General features: G+C 35.1%; 1 protein-coding gene across 3 annotated transcripts; it reads right to left on the bottom strand.

The window, feature by feature from the left end:
* Positions 1–350: 350 nt before the first annotated feature.
* Positions 351–19,737, bottom strand: LOC129300906 (DNA replication ATP-dependent helicase/nuclease JHS1-like). Of its 3 annotated transcripts, XM_054939506.1 has the most exons (31): positions 19,598–19,737; positions 18,870–19,052; positions 18,051–18,581; positions 17,482–17,649; positions 17,180–17,404; positions 16,858–16,926; positions 16,113–16,319; positions 15,962–16,015; positions 15,810–15,871; positions 15,420–15,552; positions 14,949–15,059; positions 14,710–14,806; positions 14,378–14,460; positions 12,615–12,680; positions 10,892–11,047; positions 10,696–10,751; positions 10,550–10,607; positions 10,362–10,472; positions 10,217–10,273; positions 4,006–4,140; positions 3,657–3,890; positions 3,044–3,118; positions 2,746–2,861; positions 2,567–2,639; positions 2,377–2,481; positions 2,091–2,258; positions 1,670–1,739; positions 1,442–1,593; positions 746–823; positions 570–655; positions 351–488 (listed from the first exon to the last, which is right to left on the bottom strand). In XM_054939506.1, exons 3-30 carry the CDS (start codon positions 18,555–18,557, stop codon positions 629–631), a joined length of 3,453 nt encoding a protein of 1,150 aa, XP_054795481.1. In that variant the 5' UTR covers positions 18,558–18,581; positions 18,870–19,052; positions 19,598–19,737; the 3' UTR covers positions 351–488; positions 570–628. The 3 variants fall into 3 exon arrangements, with proteins under 3 accessions (XP_054795481.1, XP_054795483.1, XP_054795482.1); XM_054939508.1 differs by lacking the exon at positions 1,442–1,593 and having other exon boundaries at positions 442–488; XM_054939507.1 differs by lacking the exon at positions 1,442–1,593 and having other exon boundaries at positions 443–488; positions 570–662.
* Positions 19,738–22,687: the final 2,950 nt, after the last annotated feature.

Below are 22,687 nucleotides of genomic sequence, written 5' to 3'. Positions count from 1 at the left end.
ACCAGAATTTCAGTCAATATTATGTGCCTCACTATTGACAAGTGAGGACGAGAACTATGTAGCAAGGCAACTCTTTTAACGAATTTCAAGAGTTTGCATTTGCATCCACGGAACCCGTACACATGCAAAAACAATTGACCGCCAAAAAGAAAATGAGGCAAAAACTCTTGAAGACGGTCAGTGTTGGAAAAAAGAAAGGTAAAATCAATGATACAAAAGAAAGATCGTATGGAAAGAAAATTAAAAATAACTTCCATCAATGAGAAGCTTGTTGAATAAATGAAATCCTGTGACAAATGTAAATCCATCAAAAATTAAAACAATAAGAACCTGGAAGATAGTAGCCTTACATTTTTTAGCCAAGGCAAGGCACATTTTAAGGTAGAAAACGCAAGTTTTGCATTGGCAATCTCAGTGGAACCGCACCTTAACCTATCACCATATATCAAGGCATTTGACAGGTCCATGATGCCCTGACACATACGGTACTGTATTTGTTTCAAATTAGTAAATAATTACATAGATAATGGAAGTAAAAGAAACAAATGTTTTTAAAATCATAAAAATACCTGACTCTGTAGTGCTGAAATTGCTTGTGGATGTGCTTCTGAGAGCCTACAAAATAAACTTATCCCCAGACCATTCTCTCGAGCCTCTGCACTCTAGGAATTATTTGACACAAATTTAAAAAGGTTACCCACAGTTTTATACCAAAAAGACATTAATAATAATACAAGGCCAATACCTGGACGAGCGGAGGAAGTTGATAGTGATCACCCACAAGTACAAACATTGAGGAAAACATGAGAGGGCCCAAGGACACCTGACAAAGCAACAATTTGCAGCAAATTTATATCCAATTGTTTAATTGTTTTAACTGAACATCATCTTATTGGGAACCAGTTTGTCACTGAAACTACAGAAGCACAATTTCAATGAAGAACAGAAGCAAGCATGAAAAGTTAGTGTTGCATGGACAAATGCATACACATGTAATCTAACACAAGCACGTAAACAGTGTACGAAACAATATTTCATCTTCAGGCTATGTTATGGACCCATTTATCCCCTCATCCCAGGTATCTCACCCAAGTAAAAGCAGGATCTAGTCCCTGATGCCCGGTAAATTCAGGGAAGCTTAAGAACTGTTCATGGATGAAGAGGAAATAAAGAATACCCCATTTTTAACAGCTACATCAAACTGGCTTGCCATTTTGGTAAATTGTTTCAAGATGAATACATGTGTTCAGGGACAGAAAGGACACGAATCAGTTTCAGGGGCATAAAATATTTCTACTGAGTTTAAAGGTCCTACAGGATCCATTTCTGTTCATGGGTTCATCTGAACAAAAATTTTAAAACTGTAGTTGTACATAGAGTACATGCCACTGACAAGTATCTCAGGTACTTCAAAAATATAAGAAAGTAACATGTAACATACTGGTAGAGTTGTCTGCCCAGCTTCGTCCATAACGCATACATCAAAAGTCCTGTTGGCAAGCAAGGGACTGGTGATGCCCAGACATGTAACTGCAACTACTTTAACTTGTTCTAACCTTACTTTGATCTCATCAACATTTTGTACATTTGTTGCTGTCAATTGTGACAATACTAAGTAAAACTACTACACCAAATCATGAGGAAGAGTAAAAACAACTAATCAGCCAACCTGAAAGGCAGTGTCCTCTAACCTCCTCATGCACAGCTTCATGTCTTCCAATACGGACAAAATCAATTCCCTACAATTTAAGTTCCACCATGCTATGAATGATTACAAGGAACCACACTGTAATATAGTGAATTGGATAGTTTTAGAATATAATGCAGAGGGATGAGCATTAGTGTTAGAATAGTGAGTCTAGCAAGTAATCAACAAACTTATTTAACGACCCAAGGATTTTTAAGAAAATAAAATTCATCTAGCACAGCATAAATGAATGTATAATTTCAACATGTGGGCTTATGCTTAGCCTGGTTTCAAACCCAAGCAAATGAAGGAGTGTATTAGAGATATAGTATTTAAACTCATGATCGCATTCTAACAAGATCACAAGCTTTAAGAAGCTACGATAAAATGAAAGCACAGATACCTGAGCTTTTAATTTGATAAGTAAATTATCTACAGCTGAGTTTGTATAAGCTGTCAGCAAAATAGTTGTGCCTCTGATTAATAATGCTTTCACAGCATGAACCATAGTTGATGTCTTTCCTGTTCCGGGCATTCCTAATATGAGTGCGTAGTCCTTTGCAGTAAGAATCTGATAATTAGTAGCAGAGTAGAGTCACAAAGAAAGGTCAATTCTTTGTCAAACTGCAAAAAAGACTTGATGAATAAATTCAGGGCATGAATGAAGGAAATTCAGATTCAATTGGAACCTTGAGGATTGATCTACGCTGATCATCATTCAAACTCTTCTCTGACCACACATATGATATTGCTGGGTCCTGACTGAGCACAGATCCACTGTCAAATTTAGGAGCCTGCGGGCAACACACCAGCAGGAGGACAGAATAAGTAGCTAGTAAAGCTAAAGTTGGGAGATTGTACATGATAGCAGTAACTAACCTCAAGATCAACAATCATTTTCCTCAGATGAGTACTTCGAGCATTTTGCAGAAAAAGCTGTACTAGATTAAACCTTTAGGGGGGAGGAGTCACAAATGAATCATACAAGTATATTAATTTGAATACTGGCACACGTCTTGAAAATTGAGATTTGAATAAAGCAATAACCAGAGAAGCACCTCATAATAGCAAATGAAGTCACACCTTCATCCTTATCAATTCTCCAAACCTGTTTATAGAGATCTTGGCTAGTGGAGGTGCTTCCAGGAATCCGCAGGCGCTTTGAAAAGGAAACCTAGAAGATTTAAAGATAAACAAACAATCGTCATGTTGGTAAGACATAACTGTATCAGCAAGGATTTTGCTTCTTCTAATCCTTGCAATGCTTTAATAAAAGAGCAAAGGAAGTAAATGACAAATGCAAAAGCGCAAGAGGATAAATGATAAAAATCAAACAGACAAAAGTAATATACTCACAGAAACATGGGCATGACTAATATCTGTAATCACCCCACTGGCAATAGCTTGACGGCTAGATTCAGTGCTCAATATCTAAAATGTTAAACAGAATAGACAAATAATCAATTAACAGCATGGGACAATTAGTGAAAAATAATAATATGCATAATCCTTTGCAAAATAAGTTAATATACTCATTTTTTTTCTGGGAATTAAACAATAATCTCGTACTAGCTAAACCATCAATGACAGACTTGTAGCCAATCAAAATACAACCTGGGGTAAAAGAAAAAGCATAATGACATGAAACCATGGGCTAAAAGCAGAAAGAGGGACAAATGATTTCCAGGCTTCTGTTTGAGCTTGGATTTGATTATACTTCACTGCTTCATGCATGTTCAATGTTATTTTTCTTGAAATAAAGATGTGAGTCTCATCAAATCATCAAAAAATAATAATAACGATAGAGACATATCTCAATTGTAGCTGAAAATCACAACAAAATAATACCAGCATTCACGTCAAATATTAATCTGTCTGCAATCACAAGCTTTTGTTTTGTGTGGGGAAAAAAAATTGGATACCATATATCTCATTCAATAGATTAAAAGAAAGAGGAAATAACTCGCACCACATAGTCTCCACTTCTTAGTTTCAGATCTAAATAATTTGCTGTAGCTTTAGAAGGATCGCCATCTTCAGATAGGGAAGATGGACCACATCGTACAAAACGATAAATGAAACAATTATCTTTAAGAGATTTCTGATGTGGAATATTATTTGAAGCATCAAGGATGACAGAAGAAAGGCCAGTACTGTTCTGACTTTTAAAAGCATGTGATCGCCACATCTCTTTCTTTACAAACTGCAAAAGTGGAGTGAGAAATAGACATAAAGAACTAATATAAAGAACACTGCTAACATAAACATAGAAGAGACCTCAGGGGAAAGTATAAAGAACACTGCCTTAAAAGTTATACCTCAGTCTCTTTTGCTTCTAAGTCAATCAGCCAATCCCAATGGCAGAGGAACTTACAATAAGTAGATGAAAGGTGATTAGTATGTGAATCAAACACATCTCCCAATCCACTACTCATTGCACTTCCTCCTTGTACCTTAAGCATTTCAAGATATTACACCAGAAGATGAACAAATAAGCACATTAACAAGACAAAAGGCTAACACAAGATATGGTATAAGATCATGAAAAGCTTGGAATAAAAACAGTGTCACAAGATCAGAATATTGAAACTCAACACAAGCCATTTTGATTTTATTGGAATAGTATTTATTCGTATCTTTTCTTTATTTAGCTACTCTATGGACTATAGACATCCCACATCAGCTCTATCATAACTAACTAGCCTAAATCTATTTTGCAATGTTTAGGCCATTGGCACTGGTCAGACCACGGTCAAACCATTCATGAATAAATTAATATATTTTAAATAATATGCTTATAATAAAAGAAATGATCTCCATAATTATAAAAACGAACAATCCATAATCTTCATTCAAAATGTATATATACTTATTTTATAACTAAAATTAAACTAAATAAGTTTACAACACAAGATATCTAACTTGTATATAGTTATTTTATAATTTATAATTTTAGAATATATACACAATTTTTTATCTAGTTGCACCCATTATTCTTCCTTTCACACAGTTTATTAAGTATAGATATGCAAAAATCATAGCTTAGAAATATGGATCAAACTCGTTAAATATATATATATATATATATATATGAGAATGGTTTGACCAGTTGACCAACTGGTTTTACGAGTCTTGATGAGTTATTCCTTCCCTGAGTTTTCCCTTTACATCAGATCGGAGAAGTACCAGTCAAACCAACCAATTCAGTCTGATTCTCTTAACATTGCTATCACAAATAAATGTAATTCTAGCCTCCCTTTAAAAGGGTTTTCAAACACATTATCTGTTTCTTTTATTCTTTGAATTCCATTGCAAGCTACTTTATTTGCCGAATAAGGCTCTAAGTTGCAGAGCATGATAGATCTCAGCCCTGGTGAACCCAAGGCACCCACAGAGTTTGATGCCAGCTTCAGTGAAGGAAAGGAAACAGTCAAATTACTTCCAAAGTCAAAACTCATGAAAACAATGACTGCAAAGAAGAATATGACAAACCGCGTCTACTGACTCATCAATATAGGCCTCCTGAACTCCCGCCATGTGCATGGCATGGCATGCATGAACTGTTGCAACTAACTTGAACACCACAAAAGCCTTCTAAATATCCTTCCTCAAGCCTTTGATGTAGCAGTTAATAACCATGTTCTCTAAAATATCTAGTTCCTTTACAAGCTCATCAAGCTTCCCTAATAATCCTAAACTGATCCATCTTATTGCATGTTCATGATTTCAACCATCGATTCACATCAAAAATCGAGCCTCAAGGTGCCTGATATATTCAACCCAAGTAGGTTCAACAGATCAATGCTTCAAAGAATTGATGGGCCACTTCAACACTATCCTTTCTAAATGAATGCTCGGGTACTTAATTCAGCAGGCAAGAGGTGTATTATCCATGTCAAAGTACTGAAAGCACAGATAGGAAAAGCCACAAAAGCCTGTTCAGTCAAACTTCAAAATCTCCAAATGACGGTGCTTTGTTGATGGTGTATCTATGTTCTAACTTCTGTACAAACCATTAAAGGAGCCAGCCTGAAATAATGGAGTTGCAGATCCTTGATTGTTTCTGAATGTGTGGTCAATTTATCCACCATGACCATTCTTACTATCACCGACAAAGCAATCTTCGATGCCACCACTACCATTGTTGTTATGATGCAATTGATGACTTGCTTCCGCTCAGTGATGTCCACCAAATTCTGGTCTAACTTTAATAGAGATATTAAAAGGGCTACGCCCAACTATGATTGAGGGAGGTTAGAGAATAATGTAGTTTAATTAGTTAGTTAGTCATGATTCTTTGTTAGTTAGTGCTATAACAATAACAAAACATAAGTCCCTAATCCCATGTATATATTATACACTATAATGAAAATGATCAATACTAATCATTTCCTAATTCTCTTCCACTCTCACAGTATCTCTCTATTTAACTTCACTTCCATGAAGCTTCAGCTGAGTGCTCTCCAAAAGTCCTGCAAACACTTCAATTCTCTATTCCAGGTATCCAATTCTCGTGCAGCCTTGCCTCCAGAGGTGTGATGAGCCAAACTCCACTCTAATACCAAATGTGTTAGATTAGGAAAAATGAAAAGGAGATATCTCATTCACACTTATTTGATAGTCAAGGGTACACCATATATAGTGTGCCCCTCTCTCAACTACTTATAGAATTATTCCTCTATTTCTTACAATACTAATAAAATCCACCAATACATCTAACACGTATCATACTTGGTTCCATATATTGCTGCTACTATTTACAAAATAAATAAGAATTTCATGGTTAAAATTTTCAACAATTTCATCAACACAAATCACCACACAAAAACTCCATTTTCAGAACTAGTGTTCCACTAAAAACTGTTGTGACCAAAAAAAAAAAAACATTGTCACAAAATAGTTCTAACAAAATCAATCCATATAGATAATTAGAATGGAGTCCAATGTAAATTAACTGTTCTCTAAATTTGCATGCAACTGCATTTTCAAAATTTTATATACCAGTGCAACAAAATCCATGAGTAGAGCCCAGTTATTTCAAATTCCAAAACAGTCATAGTTAGATATTTATGTCATTTTTAATGATTAAGGCACAAATAATTAACTCCTCATGAAAACAATCAAATTTTCTACAACTTGAGGTCCAACACCCTAATTAAAAAAGAATAAAAATATGTGGAAATACAGGTATTTTTCCATTGTTCATAGGCATCCTCCTATTGGAGTCAATCCTATTCGGGGCACGGTTGGGCCACTAAATGTAGACATCTCTCTTAGCAAAAATTTGAATCTTGGTTCATGACATTGTGAGGGATTAACCCCCTTTGCTAGACTCAATCCTTGTTGATGGAAATAGAGGTATTTAGATCTTAACCGAAACTTTCTAGAAAATGGGGGGAAACCATGGATGAGCTTTTCAACTTTTATAACGATCCACCATCTTTTAACTAAGACATAAATCTAAAATAAATGATACCAAATTACACAAAATTGTTCCAATTATCATGATCAGGAATCGAAGCAGAAGATACTATTATGCTCTTTAAATAGCATGGTAGTCTTTTATTTAAAAAAAAATATAGCACGGTAGTCATGAAGGTTCCCTAGATTTAAGAAAAATATCATAATCTAACCTACGTTATTGTTTATTCATATTAGAAACATGGTGCCCGTTTAGTTTGATACCCTGAATCAGGATTAGCCACAATCCAAATGCATTTCATTCATTTATAGCGTTTGGTTGGTATTTCTTCATGCAGTTACGTTTACCATAATAGATGAGATTACCAAAAATTTGGTAATCATCATTCTCATACGAAAATAATAAAAGTACATGTCATTTAGATGGTTATTGACTGTTGAGGGTAGTTAGGTCATTTAGCTGTCTTTCAATGATTTTACTCAGCATTCCTATAAATATTAGGATGCCTCCTCGTCTGTAAATAGCCTATTGATATAATGGAAGTCTATTGATGACAATCTGTCTCTCTACTCTCTCTCTGTGGTTCTCTCTATCTCCTCTGTTCTTCCTCATTCTTTCCCAACTCTGTTCTACTTCTCTATCGCTATTCTACCTTCTTCTCTATTTTTCTATAACAGTGGCATTCAAAGCCTGGTCATCCTCAGCATCATAAATATGAAGCAACTTTCTCAGATAACAATGGAGCTCAAAAATAAAGCAGTAGAGCTTAAAAAGTGGAGTGTTGTAAGGGAAGATGTGACAGAGTTAAGAAAATTGTTGCTGCAAGAATCATTCTTGGACGATGCCCCAGTTGCTTCTGTTGAAGAAGAAGATGGATTTGGTTCGGTTCCTTTCCCAACAAGCCCAAACTAGGTCATTGATGAGCAAGAACTGTTGCTGCTCCAAAAGATTACGGGTCTTGTTCAATCTCCTTCCCAGAAACATGCGACAGAGTGCAGCAACCTCTGGTTCGTAATGGCAATGATTTCAAGAAGGATCCTTGGTATGTTCTTGCAGTCGAGCAAGATGATTACAAGATTACCCAAAGAAAAACAGCATTGTCTACTTCAAATGGAGTGGTTGTCCCTCAATTTTTGCACCTTCTAAGTGTTACGGGTCAAGTTGCTTAGGAAGAATTAAAAAAGAAGGCCCTTCTTGTCGCAAAACCTCTGTCACCATGGGTCCCTCATGATTCGGTTCTTTCAAATTCATTGTCATCTCCAGATTTTGTCACCTTCCATCTCAATTTCTTCTTGGTTGCTGGTTCCAATTTCTTTCCCGTCACTGGTTTATCTTTCTTTCATCACTGGCCTCTGTTTATTCCATGGTGTTGTGTTCTATTCTCAGCCATTGTTGGGTTCTATTCATTTAGCCTATAGGGTGCCAAGGGTTGAGATGCATAGCCAAGTTTCGCATTTTGGGACATGGTATGGATGCTTCTCATATTTCAGAGTTCTTCGCACATTGGGATTGCTGCACATGCGAGTATGTTGCCTGGGAGTGTTACAGCTGCTGTGTGTAAGAACAAGTCAGCGCACAACTGACTATCTTATGGTGGAACCCGCAAGAATGGTACCGGCTTCCTTTTTTTTTTTTATTGAAACAATGGTACTAGCTTTTTAAAACAAGAAAGAAGAAGAAAAAGGACGAAAATGAGCAGCATAGGCTAAAGGCATTTTCAGTGAATAGTCAAGTCAAAAGCTCAAATAATCAGTCGTCATACTACTATCCCAAAGGGATTTTCAGACTTTAAGAGAAAAGGTTCTTCTGTCTGGTTTTGAAATTTGCACCTAAGGATTTTGCTGTGAGGACAAGAGTCTCTTGCGAGGAGGGTATTGATATGAAAATAATAAAAACATTTCTATTTTATATGGCAATTGACTGATAAAGGTAGTTAGGTCATTTAGCAGTCTTTTAATGATTTTACTCAGCATTAGGATGCCTCCTCATTTGTAAATAGCCTATCTGACATAACGGAAGTCTATTGATCAGAATCTCTCTCTCTCTGGTTCCCTCTATCTCTTTTGTTCTTCCTCATTCTTTCCCAATTCTGTTCTACTTCTTTATCTCTATTCTACTTTCTTCTCTATTTTCTATTAACACATTCTCATCTAGATAGGTATCAATGAAAATTACCAGAGGTCAAAAATCAGATTGAACTTAAAATACCCCATCCCTCCCTATTCTTCTTTATGCCACCTCCATCGCCATTCTTCCTCCATCCACCACAGCTAGTAAACCTCTACCATAGTCACCAATCACCAGTAGCGACCTTCGACCACCTTCACCTCGACATCACCGCACCATCAAACTCCGACCCACTCCAGCGCCGCCGCCACCATAGATCTCCCCACTTAGCGGCAGTCACCTCTAACTCCTTCACCTTCACAATTCCACTTGCATCACAGATATGATTTGTCTTTCATCGACCCGTGGATCTTTTTCCTTTTTCCTTTTCACCGAATCTGGGTTTTGATTTGTGAGAGGTCTAGTTCAATGGTTCATCTTGGTCATAGATCTGATGCTTCTCCTTGAACACAAGTTCGACAGTTCATTCCAGATGTGGTTTCCTTCTCCATCAATCTGGTTCACCATTTGCGAGTTCGTTCAAGTCTGGTTCTGCAATAATGTTCTTCTCAATTCCATTTGCAATTCATTGTTGATTATTTTGTGAATGATTTCTACGTCCTCCATTCAAGTCTGAATGATGACTTTTTGGGGTTCATTGGTGAAGAGGAAGAAAGAACAGAGGAAGGAGGGAGACATATTCTTTTCTTTTTATTTGTACAAACTAAATATCAAAAATTTATTTTATTTCACTTTGCCTAAACGTCATACCACACAAATACTCTAATCATCATTCTGTTAAATTCTCTATCATTTTTTGAACCAGACAGGCCAGTAGTATTTCAGTTAGCAACTTAATGTTTCAGAACATGTCAGAACAGATCCTGTTACTTAAATTTAAAGGAATCTTAAGAAAGCAAATTCAAGTATACTTATCATATGAGTGAACGAGACGGAAACAATTATAACAATTTTATAAACCCCTTGAACAAGTAAAGTACCTTGTGATAAATGCTACAAACATTAAGATGGCGACAACCTCGGCAAATGCTCAGACTCTACAAATAGAAAGATGAAAGAACAGGTAGTGACATCTGATCAAGTTATCATAAGCACCAAGTGTAAAAGTGTCAAATAAGTTCATACCTGTAACATTGGAGGCAGTTGTTGAGTGGTTAATGCTTTCAGAATATCACTTGCAAGCTCATTACGTCGCATGATTAGCCCAACTAAGTCAGATCTTTGAACAACAATACCCTTCATGCAACATAAAAATGATAAGACTACCCATCTTATTAAAAAGATATAGCTAATTAGTATCAACATGACCTTACCTCCGTCTGATCTGACTGGAGATAATATAGAAGACCAGAATCGATAGTCTTTAGGTACCTATAAAATTAAACCATCCGAAATAAGTAAAAGGACGTTTTCTTAAAATATTTTATTATAGATATCTTGCTAGAAAAAGATTACACACCTTTCTGACATCAGAAGAGTGTACAAGATCACTTGGGCACGATGTTCTATAGATGACTGGAAATATCAAATGCAATTGTCATCAGAAATATCATACAAGAAAACTTGGAGTGACGTTTTATGCATTCCCATAAAAATATAAATCAAACCCGACATTCTATGGCATAGATTAGTAGTAGTATGAACCAGAATCTTGCCTGGCCAGACATTGCTTTCCCAGTTTTGAACTCTAATGGCATGACCTTTTCATCTGATTCATTTCCCTTAGGTAGAACTTTCACACTGACAGAAGCATCAATCATCCCTTTCAAACCATACTGAGGAGCCCATGCCATTTCCTCAATATCAAGCACCTACATTTGACACAGATGCCTTTAGCTATATAATGTTCTTTTAATTGAAAAAACAGAAAACTAAAAACAATATATACATGTGTATGTCAGCTGAAACTCTGAAATTATCATTTTTAGAATAAGACAATTACATGATTACTCTAGACATAAATTACAATCAAGGACACTAGGAATTAATAATGAAAATACTAAAAATTAAATTAATCATGCTCCTTCTCAGGCTTATCAGATATTAATCATGCCCCCTCACCTGCCTAGTTCATTCAACAGATCTAGAGTATATTTCCTTTGGGAAACTGTAATGTTACCTCTTTCAAGTGTGTTTTCTTATGGTAAATTTCAGGATTCTATATGCTTTAAATCTATTGAAGGAAGCAGGCATTATGGGTGCAAAGCCAGATGAGATACCCATGAATCCCATTAACAAGTTAAGCCCGAATGATAGGACAACTCCAGTTGATATAGGGAGGTATCAAGGATTGTTGAGTAAGCTCATCTATCTCTAATACACAAGACCAGACATTGCTTTCCCATAAGCATGGTAAGTCAATTCATGAGAGAAGTCTGCAAGAGGAACATATGAAGGCAGTATACATAATCTTGAGATATTTGATGACAACCCCTGGGGAAAAGGATTGTTCTTTGAGAAAGGAAACTCTAGAGATGAAGTATACATAGATGCACATTGGGCTGGATCCACTACTGCAGAAGATCCACTATAGGAGACGGCTACATTAGGACAATTACCAGCACATGAAGCCTGTTTGAACAATGTTACAGTAGAGTGTGGAGGGTGGAGTGACACGTGAAGTCCTATGATAGTACAATTGGCATGGTTAGGTCAGTCACCAAGTTCTGTAGAGTTTCGAAGGTCTTTGAAGTGAAAAGGAATCAAACAAATGGCATAGTCATGCGCCAAAATCTATAAAAGCTACAAAACAACAAAAACTTTATCCCATTAAGTGAGGGTTGGCCACTATAAAAACAACAGAACTGAGAGAAAATTACTAGAAAGAAAAAATTATACCAGATGCTAGACTAAAAGACAATGACTGAAGAAAGCAAACCAAAAGAAGAGCTACAGCAAAACTTTGTTAAGAGTGTGGACAAAGCTTTGTTCCCAAAAACTCACAAAGCTTATTTCTCTGCCCAACAAATGTTAAATACCACGACAGTAAGTCTGAAAATCCCAGCTTTATTATTTTCAGATTGAGACAATTACATGAGTATGTATGAACACATATGGAGGCCTACATTAGGGGCAAATTACAATTAGGGACATCAGAAAATAATGAAATATCAAAAATAGAAATGACTAAAAACAAAATTACTTTTAATTTCAATTCTAACACTTATAACAAGAACATATGCACATGAACTTATTGGATGGAAAACTTCAAATTTACAAAATCAAAAACGCATCAACATTAAAACCTAGTAATTTCTCCAGCAACTCCAACAACTTTTTATTTACAATCATATTTCACCAACAAGATTACATATGGATTCATAGTGATACGCAATTGATCAAATGGTTAAGCACAGAGTGATCAAGTTTGGTCCTTGCCTCCGATACTTTGACTTTCTTTATCCCATCATCACATCCAAAATCAACATAAGCATCTCTCTTTTCCTGTCAAAATCCAAAGTCATTAATGAGAAACAAAAACACCATACACGTGGACATATATATGTATATTATATACAGTGCAGATTGCTTATAAATATGAAGTGTATATAAGTACACATTGACAGGCTTTACTTGGTGTGTTTTCTCTGTAATACTTCTTCCTAAAATAAAATTTTGGGAAAGTCCCTATGAAGTTCCCCACAACCATTCAAAATATCCATAGGTCCCATGCGATAGCTATAATTTGTTTCATTGGGGCCTCCTTTCTAACATCCAGACAATAGTAAGCTTCTTTAAAGCTTCTGCTAGCTAAACCCATATGCAATATAGCAATGGGCCATGTGGTGTTTGGACAGCTGTAGAAGAAAATCGGCTCAAGCATCTAAGGCCATATAATACAAGTTATGGAGGGAGGTCCAAACCCAACTGCTATTATGGCTAATAAAGAGTAAGGATATACTCTTGTTGAGAGCAATTAGTTAAATTAGTCTAGAACCAGCAATGAGCTTGGGGCACAAAGGAGTTGGGCCATGTGGTATCTGGGTGGTAAAAAAAGCATGTGGGCCACCATCAACTACTGCAGATACACAATTGGCCAAGGATTCTACATTGAGCCATAGAGTTGTGCAAATCAAGAGTCTCTAAACAATAATACAGATTTTGAAATGTACCAATGAATTTTAAAATTTTATCGCATAGATCATTGACAGCAAGGATCATCTCAAAGGGGGGAAGTATTGTTAATTGGGATTAGTTAGGATTAGCTATTTATTAGTAGATGTTATTCTGTTAGATAACTTGTATTCCCTCCAAACCACAATATAAGGCATCTTCTAGAAGCCTTGCTTGATCCAAAAATTTAAGGCATCAGATAATTTTTTTTAATTATTTTTCCAATTATACCCCCACTTCATTTATTACTCTTTTTGAAAATTGATTCATAAGAATTTCAATTGTCATTATCAAGGCACTTATATAGAATATTTAATGAGGGTATAATTGGAAAGATGAAATTTTTTTAATAGATCAAAGTTTCAACTAACTTTTTTTTAGAATCGTGAATTAATTATCAATTTCCTATACTATGGGACAAATGGAGTATCCCAATAGTAGCTTATGAATAAGGGATGAGGCCCTCTAAATGAGTAAATGAATTGAATAGTGTTATGCGTTTACAATTGTAAAATATCACTTAGTTCTAACAAAACATAGCTTAAATAATCTTCTGTCGGTAAACAAACTTACACAAAATATGAATACAGTAGCCTACTTTTCCCATTTTCAAGTCGACATTTTGCACTAACCCATGCATCTACGTTAAAAATGCTTTTAACATGATTCCCTTTTCTTTTCTTCTTCTTTTAAGGCTTTGACAGCCCAATGATGTGTGTCATAGGCATGGTGAGCATCATAGGAGTCACAAAATAATCATCCTTTATTCTTCAAGACTCTTTACAATTCTTGCCAATAAATCCTAACCATTCAAGACGTAAAACTATTGTTAAGATAGGCCAAATAATAAGCATAATTTCATGTTATTTTGTAAGCATTGTTCATACCTATATCAAAAAGATCACAAAGCCGTGCAGTACTGTTGTAAGTTACATTTGGCGGCAAAAAGCAATGACATGCATTCCAAAAGGCAACAGCTAATGATAGTTGATAGTTCATGGACAAAAGCTAGAGATATTTTAACGCACCTCTGAATTCTTGAACAGTTTGATCCAATTTAATATTCGTGGAATGGCGTCTATCAAGGTTTTGTGCACATCATTTTCATTTACTGAAATATCCACAAAGGCAAAAATTAATACTCCTGATGATACAGAACACAGATCAAAAACTTATTTTGAACAAGTTACAACGAAGATGCTAAGAATGAGCCACACGAACACTGAATTTTATCCAGCCTTTTGATGATTATGGTTGCAACCAGGGGTTGGAAAAAACTCGCAGCTCAAAGTAAGAACTAGCTATGCATGTCACACACATGCACGCACACACTAATATAAATACATACACAAACCCTCACCTCCACATGCATACAAGCTTTCAATGTTTCTCTGGAGTACCAATCGTGCATATTCCTCTAAGAAGTTTATTGAAGGACTATCCTTGATAAGTCCAGCCTGTCATCCCCATCAAATCCCCCATCCCATTAAAAAACAAAGGAAGAAGGAGAAAATGAATCTGAAATTCGATGCATGCTTCATCACAGTAAAATAATTATAAAGATGCGATAACTTTATAAGGTAGAGGAGCTTTAGAGACCTGAAAAATTTGGTGAAGTAAGGTTCCAGTTAATGCAGCAATTGAGTGCTCATTACATTTTAGCCTCTCATCTAAGACAGTTCTCCTTGGACAAGTAAAACTAGCAGCTACCTGGAATAATTCTGTATATCAGAAGGAAACATATAAAATAAAAAACAGTGAAATAAACATTGAAAAAAAAAACTGGAAAAGGGATTCAAAAAAGATCCTCTGAATCTCTGTTTAAAAATAACAAGACCATTTATAGGGAAGAGAAAGCAACATTTCTACAATAGCAAATATTGGCATTCTCATTTTATAAATGAAATTCCGATAAGATAAAAGTTATCCAATTAGAGAGAATTAGGAAACATTGATCCTGTAAAATTACCATATCATATAAAAAATATCTAATGAAGTAAATAAAATAAGGAAAGTCATGGACAGAAATAAATAAATAAATATAGTTTCAAGATAGCAAATCATAAATACCCGAGACCCAGACACCAGAATATCTGGGTGTACAATCAAAAAATTATTATCATGATCTACATCACAATGCCCCCAATCATCAAATTGACCAATTATATTCACAGTATCTCCGGGTGCAACAACACTGTAAGACCTGTAATAATTTTAAACAATTACTATAATTATTCAAAATTATTATCAACAGAGAATAATAAAAAAACTCAAAATCAATCAAATAATTCATTTAAATTCCAAGACCAATACTTAGTCAAGATTTTTCAACTGGAGTCAGCAAATAACAACCATTTGACATACCAAATAATGTCTTGTTTTGAACTATTACATATATATATATATACACACGATCAACTATACTGATTAACAATCATAGATTTAAGCACACCAACTTACCACTCTTCCAACAAGTTTGCAGCCTTCTCTTCTCCAGTTTGTTCATTTATTAAACGAAGCACCTAGAAGCAATTTATCAAGTAAATGTAAATCAGTTACAAGATCTTTAGAAGCAATAAATTGCGGTGTTATAGCAATAAGCCTTAATAAACCTTGTATGGGCCTTGCAAAGCAGATGAATTAGCAAGACTATGTTTTTCAGATACCTATAACAAAACATACAAGTGGTAAGCCTACGAGAATATAAATTTTGTTGATAAAAAATTTATTCATAGCAGACCATAATTTCAAAGAAAAAAATACCTCCAAGACCAAATAATTAGAACTGGACCCACCAAGGGCCTCTTTGGGCTTATGAATTCTAGTGCTTTCTGCTGCAGAGTCAACTCTGATGGGCAGATTATCAGCAATTCCATCTTGAGACTTAATGTAATTTGCACTTTTATCACAGATTGTAGCATCTTCAACACAAATGGCATCTTCGACTTGATCTAACAGTTCAAGCAATGCCTATAGAAATAAAGAAAAAAGAAATACTCTAATGAATGTGTGGCTTCCGCAAGCATTGTAACTCCTGAGGTTTAACTGCTATATAGTCTGGCGCGTAAAAGGTCACAAGCCCCTTTTCACGAAACAGAAGAAACATGTGCAATTGGTAGGACAAGAACAGGAGACAGTTTTGAAGAAATTGTCCATGCAACCAGCACGCAGGAAACTGTAATTATTTTTCTTCATATGTAAATTGCTCGGGATGCATTTCCTTTGTCATATGTTTCCTGTCATCCCACTCAGAAGCCAAAGCATTTTCTTTTCCTTGCTAGTCTAGCTCTAACTAGCTCCTCTATATCTTGTTTTTCAAAAGGAATATAGTAGACTATCAGACAGGGAAAAGTATTAATGCCCTTGTTACTACAGGCACAAGGTGTTGCAAACAGCAATTTACATATTATAACTGGAATTATTTAATACCACATGCCTCAAATTTGCAAATTTCAGTGAACTAGATCTGAATGAATTAATATTGCAAAAGCAAGTCCAAAGGCCTGACCTTTTTATGCTGTCTTAAATAAAGCTGGTCAGATAGTCCATTGTGCTCAACATCCCTGACAAGCTGCACCTTCAAATTCAACATGAAATGAAGATGGTACTAAAAAGCATTATTTGAAAGACGGGAAGGTGACCAGAAAAATACAAGCATGTTGAAAAATAAAATAAAATAAATAAGAAAAACTTTTCCAAGAATTTTATATCCTGTCTTACATCGTTGGAGAGGTTTTCCACTATTACATATTTTTATATTCTGAAATGTATAGTATAAATTGATGAAATAACAGATCAATAGGACCAATAAACTATGAAGATTAAAATACCTTATCAGAGCAATAGGATAGAGATGGCGGAGTTCGGAAGGGGCTCTGTACAGTAATTACTCCAGAACCATTCACAGCAGTTGAACTGACGTTAAAAACCATGTCTTGGTCTGCGTTTATACGTTTCAAGCCTTTTTCATTCTTCAACACTGTTGACCTCTCAGCAGCCTTTGTAGATGGTGAAGCAAGTATCTTTTCAAATTTGCCACCTTTAGTCAGAGAAGTCTGCACCATGCATTGGCAATTTATAACCATATTAAACGATAAAACATGAAATTAACAGTGTCTCCTCAAACACTTGCCTGATTCTCTGAGGAAATCCCAACGGGCAATAAGTTGATTCTAGAAGATTCAGCCAAAGCCTGAATCATCTGAGGCATGTGTTTTGAAACTGCTTGAAGTCTTTCATTCACAGGAGATATCTTCCATGTGACTTCATCAACCCCATCATCCTGGCTCTGTTTTATTAACTATCCACAAGTATATTTTTGCAAAGATATAATTAGAAACATTGAAGGAAACAAGCAAAGATGTAAACTTGCAATTTAATCAGCAACTTGCATAAGAAGGTAGTCACAAAGAAAATGTGCTTCTTTTAGCACTTCCAAGTTAAAAGTAAAAGCAATAAAAATTGTTGTTTTAATTCAGGTACAAGTGAAACATTTTTGAAAATGTATTCTCGGAAAATAAACTTCAAATTTCCATAACTGATTAGCTATCCCAACTGAGTCCTAACCCGTTGGATTTAAGTGATACTTTTGAATAACTGAGAACCGACAATCCGTTTAATAATTAGGAGAAAGGGAGCGAAATGATCAATTGCTTTTTTTTTAAAAAAAAAAAGGTCTAAAACATCGTTTAAAGCAAATACCATCCCAGGCGAGAACTTAAAGCGCTTATGAGGCACAATCTTGGAAATTTCCGGAGACGCCTCAGGGAGATTTTCCACAGCATCAAACCCTGGTATTAACAAATTCTCTGAAGGAGTATTCTGCGAAACGTTATTGTATTCATTTGCTCCAACTTGCGGGGTGTCTTTACGCTTTTGCGATTCTGAATTCTCAATTTTTGGCCCAGCCAAGTCTGAGTTCAATTTACTTTCAGCTCTAGCAAGAACGGAATCTAAATTGTTTGGAGCGACAGCTTGCGACCCAGCAACAGGTGGAATATGAGAGTTAGGAGATGCAACAGACTTGGAATCTTGGGGAGCAGAAATGGGACGGTTCGCAGCTGGATCATTTTTTGGCTGCTTCTGAGAGGCCACAAGAGCATTCTGGGTGTGGCGCTCAAAAAAATGTTGAATGCCGAACTTAGAAGGCTGAGCCTGGCTGCTCAGATTCGATTTCTTAGAAGAGCTGGGTTTCTTCCTAGGAGGCATGGACAGATATCCAAAGCTTTTGCACTATGAAAACCCAGAGCAAAAACGGAACATCAGACTACTCAGCACGATGGCATAAAAGAAAGAAAGAAAGAAATTAAAGAAGTGCTGATTTTAATTAGGAGCAAGCAAGGCCACCTTAAGATGAGTCAAATTACAAAAATAAAGTAGAATTCAGGACTAAAAGAGAAGAATCAGAAGAAGGAAGCAACTCAGAAACGAACATTTACACAGAACCAAAATCAAACAGCTTCAAAAGTGTAATAACATGAAAAATGAAAGCTGCGTTCTCCATCAGTGCAAGAATGCTACCTTGTAGAGGGAACACAGAGTAGTCACTATATCAAATTGAAGGGCTTAAGACCCCACGAAACGGGAATGAGGCAAAGCAAGCATCACTTGTGTGGAAATTAATGGCAATGGAGGCAACGGCCACTTGTACGATGCTCAATCCCACCGAATCTGGAGCTCAGGTACACGGCGGTGCGACTAATGCTAGCAAGAAAAACAGAAGAGCGGCGAAGAGAAATTAGCAACCAGAATATAACAACCCTTTTCAAAAAATAGCTCTTAAAAAAAAAGCCACAATGATCAGCAACCAGAATATGAGACAATGCATTGATAAAAACATTGCATTGCATTCGGGCATTCCATTCAACCAAACAAGCCGGGAGTTTCAAGGTATTCCATCCTGAAGTGGGGAATCGACGCAAATCGCCACCAGTGACGGAGAGGACGATACCCGACCTCTCCATAGCAGCAACACAACAATCTTCCGCTTCCAAGGAGAACCAGTCGAAGCAGCGTGAGAAGAAGAGCAAGAGGGCAAGTGGGAAAAGAATAGGGATAGGGGAAATGTTCCCAAAGTGAGCGACTAGCATCCAAGGAAAGCACAAAGACCAAGTCAGAACAAATAAACAAAGAACCATATCAGAGTCCAGAACGAGCGGAGCCAGAACGAAGAACCATAAAAGGGAACCAAAATAAAGGGTACAAAGAACCATACCAGAACAAAGAAGGCAAATAGAAAAGCGACGCACCTGATTCAAGAGCACAACGAAGTAGGGGACGCACGCGAGCTCTGAGACGGAGAAGACTGGATGGAGACGCCCCAAGAATGAAGAAAGAACGATGAGAAGGCAGCGGCTTGGCTCGGCTCTTCAGTCCCTCAACGTTTGGCTTCCGCATCTGGCCATTCCCCCCTCAGTTTGCAAGGGAAGAGGGAAGCGAATGAAAATTTCACGGTTTCCCGCCTAAACCACTGTAGCTTGGCATAGAGTGAGCCCATGACTTTTGATGGGCCTGCACTTTTGCTGTTGCTCATGAAATTGGCGACTTCACGCATAAATTACTCATTTTTTATATTTTTAGTCAATTTTTAAGTAATTATTATTGGTAATGGAGCAAAAATGTTTGAAAAAATTACAGTTATATTTCGAAAAATTGAATTAATGATACAAAAATGAGTTAAGAATATTTATTCATATAATTACAACATAGTTTTTGTTTAGTTTTTGTTTGGTTTAAATGCTTGTTTGATTACAATATATATTCAATTACAAATAAGGTATTTAAAGACTTGTTTGCTTTTTGTTTTATTTTTTATTTTAAAAAATGTTTTACAATATATTTTTTAAAAATTTTTAAAACAGAATAAAAAAATTCATTTAATTATGTTAATTTAAAAATTAATTATATAATTAAAAATTGGTGACAATTAATAATAATAGTGTATGATAGTAATTGGTGAATGTGACTATAATTTTTAATAATTAAATATAATATATTTAATTAAACATTTTTAAAAAAACAAAATTGAGAACAATTTTAAAAATAATTAAATTTAGAATGCTTATTTAAATGAGTATTTTTTAATTTTTGTTTTTCAAAAGCAAAAGACTATGGACCCTAAATTTCAATTATCACTAGGATTTTTATTTTGTTAGTGTTTAAATTAATTAATTTATTTGGAACTATAAAGTAAGGTTTATTAACTTGATAGTGATCAAATTATGATTGGAAAGTAATAAAATTAATATATTTTCAATCTTATAAGAAAAATATTTTCATAATAAATCAATATAATAAAAACTAAAGAAAGTATTACTTTCAAACACATCAACACTCAAAGGATAACCAACGAATCAAATACAACTTAAAGTTTTGAAGATAAATGTGAACATATAGTCTAGTAAATAATAAACTAAATATGACTGAAATTGCATGAACAAACTTGAGAATAGTGCCCAAAAAATTAAACTAAGCTTGTTACTTGATTCAATGATCAAAAGAGTTAAATCATTTTACTTTAAAATCTCGAGTTCAATTCTTAAAATATATAATCATGTTAAATAAATATATCAAAATTATCTAAAGTACCTATGGCACTGCTGTTGATAATCATGATCTCATATAGAAAGAGTTCAAATTAGTCTAGGTGGGAGGCGAAAATATCCCCAAGTTTTTTAGGATACTGAGCCCAATAAAAAAGAGAAAAAAAAGGAAAAATATTGTTTAAGCTTGTATAAACTTTTTTTTTTCCCTCCAACATATATATTTTTGAAAGCTAGAATAATTTATTTTGACCAAAATATCCAATAACGTAAGTAGGGGTGGAACCAAAACTTAGAGGGTTGGGAGGCCAAATTATATATAATATATATATATATACACCCATTCAAAAATATAAAGTATTTTTAAAAAGATTAAATGTTAAAAATGTAAGGTATTTTTAATATTTTAAAATATAGTTAATTTTGTTCAAAATACCCTCAATAAATAAATTATTTTTAAATAAAATAACTTATTAAATAAGGGTAAATATAATCATTGAAATATGATAACCCTTTAAATAACGCTTAGATTTCTTAAAAAATTAGTCTCATCTCCCACAACGATCAATTGTGGAGATACCTTAGATAATAAAAAAAATAAAAGTAAATATAAAAAGATGAAATAATTAAAAAACAGGTAACTAATTTAAATCTACACTTGTTTAAGAATCTACCCAAACTTATTAAATCAGCTGAGGCTAATATTCAACAACCAAATAGACACATTTCCACTCTAAGTCCATGACAAATTTAAAAGAAGAGTTTGACATCAATTTTCCACACGTAAAAAACAACATTAAAACTACTTGATTGTCTTTATCAAATAAAAAGTTACTAGAATTTATAGTAAAATGTTTTTGTCAGCTGTCAAAGCATATTCTGTAAAGAAATGTACATCCACATATTGTAATTTAATTATCCTTCACTATACATATTATAACTTCACTAGCCAGGGTAGTTTAGTTAACATAATATTCAATACGCAAAAGATATGATGGGCCCCCCTTTTAAATTCACTCCTTACAACTTTTATCATGTTTCTCTTTCTCCAAACACCCTGTAAAAATATGTAAAGAATTTTAGTAGATTTCATATAAATTTAATAGACCCTCATCCACCATTAACACGACCACAATCAACTAAAATAATTCATAGTTCCCAGAACACCAACACTTATTCATTGAAGTTCTTCATCACAACTTTAGCCGTAGCTAATTGCTCAATTGAGATATGATTTCCTCTTAAGATCTCTTAGCGATCACATTGTGTGCAAAAATTTCCAAACCATGCCCAACAATCTCCAAACCATCAATATTTAAATTATCACGCTTTTCAATTTGATTCCCCATCGAATTAATTTAAACTCAAGAAAACCAAATCTAAACCCATCTCCTTAGAGCAACTGAAGTGAAATCACCCATTAAAAAAAGAATTCCTTAAACTTAGATTTTAGCTTGCTTGGATTCCAGCATCTCCTATACTTCACACACGGCAGCTGAAAGAGACAATAATAATCAACCCATAATTCAGCACTTAACATGGACGACGCTAGGAGAGGAGGAGTGTGTTTTCCCCACTCTTTTTTAAAAGAACCCAACACTAGATCGTGACAGAGGAAGAAGGATGAAGAAACGAAACCTCACCCCACCAGTGCGGAGACGACGCGACCAGGGGAGAAGGAGAACTCACAAGCTGAGTGGCGCTCTGCAGTGCTAGTGACAGACGGACGGCGTGACGGAAGAATGGGCAGCACCGAATCGAGGAAGAAGTATCTGCTGATGCGAAACAGAACAGAGA

Source organism: Prosopis cineraria, unplaced genomic scaffold (genome assembly GCF_029017545.1).
Source record: "Prosopis cineraria cultivar Desert tree isolate PC_DT_omini unplaced genomic scaffold, ASM2901754v1 PC1804, whole genome shotgun sequence".
Lineage (NCBI taxonomy): Eukaryota > Viridiplantae > Streptophyta > Magnoliopsida > Fabales > Fabaceae > Prosopis > Prosopis cineraria.
This window is presented reverse-complemented; position numbering and strand designations above follow the sequence as displayed.